The sequence below is a fragment of the Mustela putorius genome, unplaced genomic scaffold (assembly GCF_011764305.1).
Source record: "Mustela putorius furo isolate JIRA1106 unplaced genomic scaffold, ASM1176430v1.1 tig00000196_pilon_pilon_pilon, whole genome shotgun sequence".
Taxonomy (NCBI): domain Eukaryota; kingdom Metazoa; phylum Chordata; class Mammalia; order Carnivora; family Mustelidae; genus Mustela; species Mustela putorius.
In genome coordinates this window covers 10,983,422-10,994,270 of record NW_025421310.1, presented here as the reverse complement: position 1 = coordinate 10,994,270, position 10,849 = coordinate 10,983,422, and the positions used below count along the sequence as shown (strand labels likewise).

The following is a 10,849-nucleotide window of genomic DNA, read 5'->3' as shown; positions in this document are numbered from 1 at the left end:
TCCATCAGGCTCCTAGTAAAAATATATAATGTGTAAAGTTTTAAGTCCCTTGGTAGACTTGGTACAAGTAATCAACTATTCCAAGAATTTAAGAGATACATGAAAAAGTCACCAGTTATTAACTGCTTTGCCATAATTAGCGAATCTACTGCATTCTGAGAAAACTGTCTCTATCTGGTTAGGAAGGAACAGGCAGAGAAGGTCTGGGATTCCAGCATTTGAATTGAACAATTAATGGAAACTAAGAATGGGAGTTACACATTTTTTTATGACAAAGCAAAGTTCCACTGATGTAGTTACCAGCACCATTTTTACCTTTGTTTCATAGGGATAAGACCTGACACAGACCAGTTCCAAGAGGAAGGCCGCCTAGGAGAAGTAGGGTCAGCAGTCACCATCAACCAAATACTGGAAGTCAAAGAACACCATCATTATGTGTCTGCTGAAGGCAACTATAGGAGATGGAGAGAATGACTGCTGTGTTAACCTCCACCTGGCCAGAAAAAACTTTCCTAATCCAGGAAAACAAAATGTCTTGGGTCCACTTACATTAGCAAGTGCACTTTTACCTTTTCTAATGTCAAGTTGCCAGCCAGGGAGTTCCACTTTGAAAAAGAAGTGTTTCGCCAAATAAACCAAGTCCTTATTTCCTAGATGAATTACTCACACGGCAGAGAGGTTTTTCTGTTATTTATTCAACATATTAACCTTCTTTTGGTTTTTCCTCACCTGAAGCCATGGATGGGACTTCAGTGAGTTCCCTTTAGCTTCCGGTGTGAAGATAACTGTTGTCTTACTGTGAATCATGGAGACTGTGAAATCCACACCAATGAGTGTGTACAAGAAGTAGGCAGGAACAGGCAAGATGGTAATGGCGATGAGGATGATGAGCAAGACTTTAGCCCATGATGGATAAACTCGGATCACCTCATTGGACTGTGGAGAAAGGGAAGGTTTAGAATACCCAGGTTCTCTGAAATGGAAGGCTGTAGAGGTTCGGGGTAGGTCATGAACCAAGGCCAGAGACTAGATAACTGAATCTCTAAGGGAACCAGGGAATAAGGCGACAGAGTCCTAGAGGCCAGAGGAGATTGGAACGTCCTCACCCACTCCCTACGGGGTTCTGGGGTCTTAGAGGGAGGCTCACAATGCTCGAATCCCAGGCCAAGTAGGTGAGGTTCTTCAGAAGCAGATGAATCAGGGTGCTTACAAACAGGACTAGCAGCACAAACGGAGACAGAAAACCCCACAGCCAACGATAGATGGGGGATATGGGGCGGCCCAACATGGTAATCAAGTCTGCAAGGAACCTGAGAGGAAGGGCCACAAGACTTTGGGGGGCCTTTTCAGGCTTTATCCAGCCTTGGGGAGGGGTCAATACAAACCCAGCCCGGGAGACAAAGTTTCGCATTTCTTAAACCTTTCTGTTCACCTCCACAACCAGTTTTCTTGCCTCTTAATACATCACCTTTCGGTCTGATTTCTGTCCTAGTCCCAAGATTTTTTAAAAAACAAAACCCCTAAACACTTCTCTCTTCCATCACCTTTAGAATCAAAGTCAATACATCTGGTTTCTAAATGTAGTTTCTTCAAGTTCACATATCTAGCTTTCTTTGGTACACCTTCTTAGCCCCAACATGGATGCACATCGGGTTTCTTTTGCCTAGAATGTCCTCCTCCTTTCTTTCCCTTGACAAACTCCCCTTCCTGTCTAGATTCTGTTCAAGCACCCCCTCCTTGCCTTCTTTAGATAACCATTTGTGTTCCCAGAGTGCCCTTGGCTGCCTCTATCATAGGCTTACTATCCTGCCCCCAAATCTACCTAATGTCTTCTTCTTTCAACTCTGAGAGCGGAAAACTCAATGTAATTTATCCCAGTATCCTCAGTGCTCACAAGGCCTGCCTGGTGTGCCTGCTTGGGCACACCTGGGTAATATGTGAGAGTGAGTGTAGAATCAGCAAACTGATGCCAAGAGCCACTATCGCCTAGAAACACCGCCACATTTGGATTACATGCTGTTTCTCAAATGTTAGTGTGCATACCATTTACTTGGGGGTCTTATTAAAATGCAGATACAAATTTAAAGGTTTGGGGTATAGCCTGAAGGTCTGCTTTTAAACTCCCAGGTGATGCCAATGCTACTGTTCCAGAGCACACTTAGAGAAGCAAGGGATTACCTGCCCACACTACCCTGGTTAAAATTAAGGTTCAGGAGCCACTAGGACTTGATATGGACTGTCCACCACTTTTTCATTCTCCACCTGTTTTCTCCAGGAATTAGCCCATGCTTTCTCCTTCCCACCCCTGGGGGCTCTCCAAAAGCCTGGGTCAGAGGCCTGACAGTGAGAGCAGGAGGGCAGTACTCCCTAGAGGCTGTCGCTGTGTGGATGCGTGACTGCAGATCCGGGGCTTGGGGCATCACCTCCTGGCCCCATAGATCCAGGCCATGGCTATGTTCTCCAAGATGATAATGAAGAAGAGGGGCAGAGATACCCAGTAATCATCCAGCAGGTTCACATAGTAGCTGCCCGAAGGCCTCATGAAAATGAGGCTGCCCAGGAACATAGGCACACAGACGCCCACTGAGGGAAAACATCAGATTTGGATCAAGTTCAGAATTCAAACTAGGTTGTGTAAGAGTCCCAGTAGGGTTAAGCTCAACAATGGTGTTAGGTAGGAGTGGGACCATAGATTAGAGTACCTGTGAGCAGTTTTCTGTATTTCCCGAGGGAAGAGAAAGTGTCCTGGAGGGGGGTAATGATGCCCTGCGTGATTCCGGTCATGGTGCTCAGCCCTAGGCTCACCAGCAACACGAAGGTGGTGATGGCCCAGAAGGTGGACCCGGAAAACACACAGATGAGATCAGTAAATGCCACAATGGCCACACCGGGACCCTCCATAACCTGTGAGTGAAGGGAGGAAGAGCAAGGGCTCTGAGCTCATTCTGTAGAATCCTAACTGCTTTCCTGCCCCCTCCCCTAGGAAACCATCTGTAGCTCTGTTAATAGACATTGTTGAATTCATCTGGCCTTGAGGCATGAGGACTTCATCCGGCAACAGCTGCTGGTCTGGCAACTCTTTGGGATGGTATGAACAGGCTTATGTGAACTCCAGTGCTTGGTGCTACAGAGGCTACAACTGCCTTACTGCAATAGCGTATGGTAAACCTCTGTCTTGGTTGTCCGGGATGCTGCCAAGAATTGTCTTTCTGGATTCTAGAGACATCTCTGCAGAGCTGAAGTTTCTGGTGCACTGGGGAGGGGCTTTGAGGGGAACATGAGGACCCCATCCCCAGTCCTTACCTACCTCCTTCAATTCTTGAGCTATGCTGCAAGTGGACACATAGGGTAGGACCATGTCTTTGAGTCGTTGAGGGAGGCTCTTGAGCCACCTGGAGTAGATGGAGCTTGGATGAAGATACATACTCTCTGGAGGGCTGGCCTCGACAGGCAGCACCCTGGAAGCTATCAGACCCAGCACTGTCTCGGCATTCCTGGGGACAGAGGTAGAATCACATAAAACCATTATGGCCCTTTAAGATAACTTCTCTTCTCTTCTACATGAGAAGGAAAACCGCTAGTCTAGAGTTTCTGAACTGCACTGCAACCTAGGTCTCCAGGGTCCTAGTGCTACCTGTTGGACACCTACTTTCATAAGGCGTCTGCCGAGGCCAGAGTTTTTCTGACTCACGCGGGGCCCTGGAGCTGGTCTTTCATACAGCTTTCATACATCATGGAGGGCTTTAGGACGTGTACCTCCTACTAGACAATCTCAGGACAATGTTAAATCTTCTCCACTTTCCTGACCAACTGGCCTCTCTAGTCTCCTAAAGTATAACTCTTCACTTTCTCTACTTCGGCCACACTCAACTATTCGAGCTGCTGCAACCAGCCATGCTCTCCAGCATGCCCAGATCTTTGGCACACGACATTATCTCTGCCTAGAACCACCCACACTCTGCTCCTGCTCAGTCTCCCCCAATTCTACCACTATACTGTTCTCCATATGCAAATTCCTACAAACGCTCATCAACTCCCTGAACTCTATTTATTGCCATGGAAAGCTATTCAAGATCTATTTCCATAAGGGCAAGTCAACAAGCTGCAGGAAAGTAGTATGGTTTCATCCAGTTTTTTCAATAACGTGTTTCTCTATGTAGGTCTAGGAATGGGAAACACTTGAAAGACCACTAGCTGTGGTTATCTGTCAGGAGACACACTGAACTGGGAAGTGCCTCCAGGAGGAAGTCTTCTCTGACTGCCTCAGGATGTTAACAGCTTGCTCTAGTGCATTTCTCATCACCCCTACTAACAGTTCTCATCTCCTTGTCATTATCTATTTAGTATCTCCTTCAAAAGACTGATTTTCCCGAGGGCAGGGATAATGGTCTGCTTCACCACTGGTTGTGTTCCCAGAACCCAATACAAACACAGGGTTGTCAGACAGATGTTTTATAATTGTCTGATGAGTATTTTTAGAATGAATCTCACAGGAGAAGAAAATCAGGAATGGGTTAAGGGGACTCTGGTGGGGCAGTAGCTCCTTTATTATTTTTTCTTATCTAATGATTCCACTGAAGCCATTCTCCCAATTTTCCATGGCAGACCCCAGTTAAGAATGGGGTGAACACAACTTTGAAAACCTCCAAGTTTGAGGGCTTCCCTAGTTTAGAAAGGCAGATCTGAAAGAGATAGAGTTGGAGTGATTCAGGTGTTTCAAAGCTTCAGGAGGCTCCTGTCTGAGGGTCCCATATTGACTGAGCCAATAGCCCTGAAGGATGGGGGCTTAGACTGGAATTTCTTGAGCTATTTCTCAGACTTTGGTCTTTTTGATGATCTCCACATGAAAGATTGGTCTCACCTCATGTAACATCTTTCGGTGTTCTCTGTGGCCACGTGGCCCATTATGGCAAATACAAACACGGTGGCAGTTAGCGAGGCAGTCAAGTTGAGAAGAGCCACAACAAAGGCATCCATGACACAGTTGTTGGCCCGAGGGATGTATGAGCTGATTGCAGTGAAGCTGCCAAAGCCAGGGCCCATGGATAAAAAGAGCTGGTTCCCTGTCCGGCGCCACACTTCCACAGAGTACAGGGCTGGCAACTGGGGAGAAGTACTGTGTAAACTGGGATATAAAGGGAAGTAAACCATGGGGTAAACCATGATGCGATGGAGGATGAGAAGGCACTGAAGGAGGGAGCCCGGAGGGCCTCTATCAGAAAAACAACAATTCTGTCCCTGACACCCCCATGTGGATAAGAGGATCAAAGGGCAGGGAACACCTCACCTTGGCAGCCAACAAATTCTTGAGACCAAAATGTGCACCTTCCAGCATGAGACTCCGGATTAGGAGACAGAAAAGGATGAAGTAGGGAAGGAGTACTGAGACATACAGCATCTGAGTAGGAAGTATGATTCAGAAATAGAGGTCAGCAAAGGCAGAAGCTGGGACAGTGGGATCCAAGACTACTGAGAGTCAAAGGTCATACTAGAAGGAGTTAGAAGTTGGGAGACCTACAGGCATCAAGTTAGGAGAATATAAGGGGGGGTCTCAGAAAGAAAGGAGTCTATCGGATTTTAAGTTAGAGGATGGCTCACCTTTCCAGTGGACTTTAGTCCTTTGATCATGGAGACGCAGATAATAAACCAGGTAACAAAGAGAGAGACACTGAGGTGCATAATGGGTAGCCCACCCACTTCAATTTCATCTGTGGCCTTCAATACATTCCGGTACCAAAAGTATGTGGTAGACGTTGTCCGCTCACATTCAGGATCTGAGGTGAACTCGCCATGGAGGAAACTGCAAGACCACAAGCCTCCCTCTTCCAGTCCCCCTCCACCCGCTCCTTCAATCTCCATCATCTTCCTGCTCATGCCTAGTCTCTCAGTGATCCTCTTCCTTCTTCATTGCTCTAACCTTTTACAGCCCTCCCACTTGCCCTTCTCTTCCCTCTCTTCTCACCAAAAGAACTGGAGTTCTTCAGTAAGGGGCACGTTGACCAAGGCAGTGGAGACTGGAAAGACTGAACCAAATAGAAGAGATTCCAAGCCATGAGCACACTGTAGTACGAGCCCACGATGCAGCACACCTAGGGACCATGAAGAGTTCTGGAGACAGGAGAAGAAAGGAAGGCCAGCAGAAGGGAGGGGATTTGACCAGAGGACTGTGGGACTGAAGAGACTTGACCCACAGAAGTGAAGTCATGGGACCCCTCCCAGGACAAGGAACTGTTGGGGTTGGAGCGGGGCATTAAGGGTAGGCCTGGACAGCCCAAGATTCCTTACCATGAAGCTGCTGTACCCCACACCACCCATCCAGGGGCTGATGACCTTCCATACACCAATGCTGCCCTGACGCATCCTCTGACTGGCTGCCATCTCCAGGAATAGAAGAGGAACCCCGATCAAGTACAGCATGAGGATGTAGATGATGAGGAAACTGCCTGTGCAGGGGGTCAGGAGGGCCTCTGAGAACCACCCAGCTCCTCAGTACCTGGACTTCCTTGGGGACTGGGAAAACACGCCCCCCCCCCAGTGACCTCCCTCAGAGCCACCAGCATCAGGGCTCAACTGTTTCCACATCCCTCATAGTCTCAAGTGTCCCTTAAGTCCCCAGTTCCTGGAAGACCAGAGGCCCAGTTTCCACTCCCTCCCTTAATCTTGGCCTTCAGCCCCACCATCCTCACGAGCCTAAGTGTTCCGATATCCTGCTCACACCCACCTAACACGCTAGGTGTTCAGGTACCTGGCTCCAGCATTGGTGGTACAGTGGTGAGCACAGCTGCCATCCAGGTACCTGGTTTCTGCCCTAGTCAGGTTCCCAAATCCCCCCACCCCTACATATTTCAGAGACCCCAGAGTAGCTAGGATAGTCGTCTGGCTCCCCACCCCCTTCTGGGTCCATGATTCCTAGTCCCCAGGCTCACCACCTCCATTGTGAAAACACAGATAAGGAAAGCGCCAGATGGTGCTCAGTCCCACAGAAAAGCCCACGTGGGCCAGCAGGTACTCAATTTTATTGGCCCAAGATGGTCGATTGGTGGGGGGTTCCTCCTTTGGCTCATCCTTGTTTATGGTCTCCAGTATTTCATCATTATCTTCATCAGACCAAATGTATGATGACACCGTGTCACACTTCTGTTCCTCTGCCATCAGTTCCTCAATAGCCAAATCAGGCTTTAAGAGCTGGGAAGCTGAGGTAGTAGCAATCAGGGATTTGGAATCCAAAGGTCTAGAAATCTGGGATTTCTCATCTTGGGCCTCCGTGTTTTCACTAACAGATGTCATCCTGGGTGGACTCTAGTTCCTGCTTCTGCAGGGATGGGGCTTCCTTCTTTGTTGACCTTAAGGACATCAAGAACTACAGACTTCAGACACATGAGCTAAGGAAAGACAAGACTCATCCCATAAGAACCACTGAGGCCTCCCAAACCCTTTCATCCTTATGTGAGAAGAACATGAAGTCTCTACCTCTGAAAACATACCAAGGACATGCATGACTCTGGAAGGTAATAATTTTAAAATAATACTATCTACAATAATACCAAAAGACATAAAAGGTCTAGGAATAATTTTAACAAAAGATGAGCAAGGTCTTTAGACACACACACAAGTGCACACACTAAAATATTACTGAGAGAAAATAAAATGAAGAGATAGAACATGTTTGCGAAATGGAAGTATAACAATGTCAGTTATCCCCAATTTGATCTATAAATTCAATGCAATTCTTATTGAAATCACATCAGGGTTTGGGGGAAATTGACAAGCTGACTCTAAAATGTACATGAAAAGCAAAAGCCCTAGAATAGTTAATACAATATTGACAAAAGAGAACCCAATGTAAAGACTAATTATAAAACTATAATAATTAAGAGAGTATGGTATTGGCACAGGGATCTATGGCACAAATAGGTCCATAAATCAATATCCTATACTGTTTAATACAGTAGCTACTAGGCACATATGGTTATTTAAATTAATTAAAATTAGTAACTTTAACAAGTTAGTTCCTCAGTCATACTAGCCATATATCAAGTGCTCAGTAGCTGTATGGCTACCTGTATGTCTATCAAGTGCTCAGTAGCTGTATGGCTACCACATTGGAAGGACAGATATCAGGCATTTCCATTACCACAGAAAGTTCTGTGGATACCTCTGGGAGAGAGTTCAGAAACACACAAATATGAACGCCTGATTTATAATAAAGATGGCATTGCAAAGCTGTAGAGAAAGGGCATTCTTTTCAATGAACACTGGTCATTAGAGCACTTGGAAATCTACACAGAGATAAACGAATTCTGCCCTCCCCAACTTCACATATTAAACAAAAATATATTCAGAGATTGAAGTTCTAAATGTGAAAGGTAAAACAGTAACACTTCCAGATAAAAAACTTGGAAGAATATCAAAAAGGACATAAGGGGCACCTGGGTAGTTCAGTGGATTAAGCTGCTGCCTTCGGCTCGGGTCATGATCTCAGGGTCCTGGATCAAGCCCCATGTTGGGCTCTCTGCTCAGCAGGGAGCCTGCTTCCTCCTCTCTCTCTGCCTGCCTACTTGTGTTCTCTCTCTGTCGAATAAATAAATAAAATCTTAAAAAAAAAAAAAAACTACTGTGCTAACAAATGAAAACCAAAAATAATTTTAAAAGGACATAAAAAGCACCCATCATAAAGGAAAAGTTTGACACCGTGGATTAAATTAAAAGGAGAAAATTCTTCAATGAAAACTTTGCATTAAGTAAGTAAACAGGGGCGCCTGGGTGGCTCAGTTGGTTAAGCATCTGACTTCACTTCAGGTCAAGATCTCAGGGTCCTGGGATTGAGCCCTGTGTCAGGCTCCCTGCTCTGCAGGGGGCCTGCTTCTCCCTCTCCTCCTGACTCGTGCTCTCTCTCGAAATCTCTGTCTCTCAAATAAATAAATAAATAAAATCTTTAAAAAAAAAAAATAAGGGAGTAAACAGACAATCCCTGGAGCAGAGGAAGATATTTACAACGTATGTGGTAGACAGAACAATGCCCTTCTCCAAGATATCCACATCCTAATCCCTAGAACCTGTGAATATGTTACCTTGTGTGAAGAACACTTTTTAAATGTGGTTAAGTGACAGATCTTGAAATGAGATGATCCTGGATTATCTATGATGGATGCAATGTAATTATAGAGTCCTTTTATGGGAAAAGGGGGTAGGAGAGTCAGAATCCAAGGAGAAAATGAGATGGCAGGAGCAGAAGTTAAGTGATGCGCCTTGAATGTGGAAGAAGGGGCCATGACTCAAGGAATGCTAGCTGGAAAAGGCTAGGAAATGGATTTTCTCCTGGGTCCTATTTAAGGAATACAAGCATGCTAATACCTTGCTTTTAGCCCAGTGAAACAGATTTCAGATTTTTGACCTCCAGAACAATACAATAATACACTTATGTTGTTTTATTTTTTTAAAAGATTTATTTATTTATTTGACAGAGAGAGAGACAGCGAGAGAGGGAACACAAGCAGGGGGAGTGGGATAGGGAGAAGCAGGCTTCCCGCTGAGCAGGGAGCCTGACTCGGGGCTGGATCCCAGACCCCTGGGATCATGACCTGAGCGGAAGGCAGGTGTTTAATGACTGAGCCACCCAGGCATCCCACATTTATGTTATTTTAAGCCACTAAGTTTGTAGTTATTATGAGAGCAAAAGTAGGAAACTAACAAAATATATGACCAAAAAAGGGTTGTTTCCTAAACAATATCTGTAACAAAGAAATACGTACAAATAAATAAGAAAAAGTAGACAAGTTATAAAGTGGAGGGAAGGGGCACCTGGGTGGCTCAGTGGGTTAAAGCCTCTGTCTTCAGCTCAGGTCATGATCCCAGGGTCCTGGGATGGAGCCCCACGACCCACCTGCTCTTCGCTCAGCAGGAGCCTGCTTCCCCGCCCCTCTCTGCCTGCCTCTCTGCCTACTTGTGATCTCTGTCTATCAAATAAATGAATTTTTTAAATTAAATTAAATTAAAAAAATTTTTTTAAGTGGAAGAGAAAGCTTGGACAAGCTTACTCATATACTAAAGATATACAAATTGATAACGATTGGAAATGGTGGTCATTATTTTATAAATCTTCCAACTTTCCTGTATGCTGATTTTTTCATAATAAAATGTTGGGAGGAAACCACAATGAGACCACTATATACCCCTAGATGAGTTAATATTTAAAAGTCTGATTAAACCAAATGATGGCACATTTGGAAACTTCTGGAATTCACACACACAGTTGGTAGAAGCATAGATTGGTATTACTTCAGAAAACTAGTTGAACAAAACTATATACCTTAAATACTTTCTTGTTTTATAATTCACTCCAAAGTGATCATCTAAGAGAAGTATATATCTAAGTACAACAAAACCCATGTCCAAGAATGCTGACAGTTGTGCTATTCCTAACGGTCCAAATCTGGAAACGACACAGATCTCCTTCAACAGCAGAACAGACCGGAGACAGTACGTTCATATAATGGGTATACAACAATGGAAAGAGTGAAATGCCGATATGCACAACAACGTGGATTAATCTCAGAAATATTACTTTGAATGAAAGAAGCTATATGAAGTTCAAGAACAGGCAAGACAGACTCATGGTATCAGAGGCCAGGATAGTGTACTTACACTGTGATAATTTATCTACTTATAATTATGATTTGAACATACTTCGAATGTGATACTCTAATGACAGCTTATCTTAGGGGTGCCTGGCTGGCTCAGTTGGTAGAGCATCCAACTCTTTTTTTTTAAGATTATTTATTTATTTATTTATTTGACAGAGAGAGATCACAAATAGGCAGAGAGGCAGGCATAGAGAGAGAGAGAGAGA

General features: G+C 44.9%; 1 protein-coding gene across 3 annotated transcripts in view; it reads right to left on the bottom strand.

The window, feature by feature from the left end:
- Window positions 1-675: 675 nt before the first annotated feature.
- The window catches only part of LOC101679623 (orphan sodium- and chloride-dependent neurotransmitter transporter NTT5), a 31,201-nt gene continuing 21,027 nt past the window's right edge, over window positions 676-10,849 (bottom strand). Inside the window, exons 2-12 of one of the 3 annotated variants that reach the window (XM_004767336.2) lie at window positions 6,927-7,343; window positions 6,286-6,443; window positions 5,963-6,089; window positions 5,599-5,774; window positions 5,288-5,398; window positions 4,862-5,103; window positions 3,308-3,494; window positions 2,703-2,904; window positions 2,424-2,583; window positions 1,148-1,310; window positions 676-936 (exon numbers count right to left, since the gene is read on the bottom strand). In XM_004767336.2, coding sequence (XP_004767393.2) covers window positions 688-936; window positions 1,148-1,310; window positions 2,424-2,583; window positions 2,703-2,904; window positions 3,308-3,494; window positions 4,862-5,103; window positions 5,288-5,398; window positions 5,599-5,774; window positions 5,963-6,089; window positions 6,286-6,443; window positions 6,927-7,287 — 2,136 coding nt within the window. In that variant the 5' untranslated portion in view covers window positions 7,288-7,343 and the 3' untranslated portion in view covers window positions 676-687. The remainder of the gene's footprint in view (window positions 937-1,147; window positions 1,311-2,423; window positions 2,584-2,702; window positions 2,905-3,307; window positions 3,495-4,861; window positions 5,104-5,287; window positions 5,399-5,598; window positions 5,775-5,962; window positions 6,090-6,285; window positions 6,444-6,926; window positions 7,344-10,849) is intronic. The other 2 variants (XM_004767337.3, XM_045077040.1) reach the window with 2 other exon arrangements.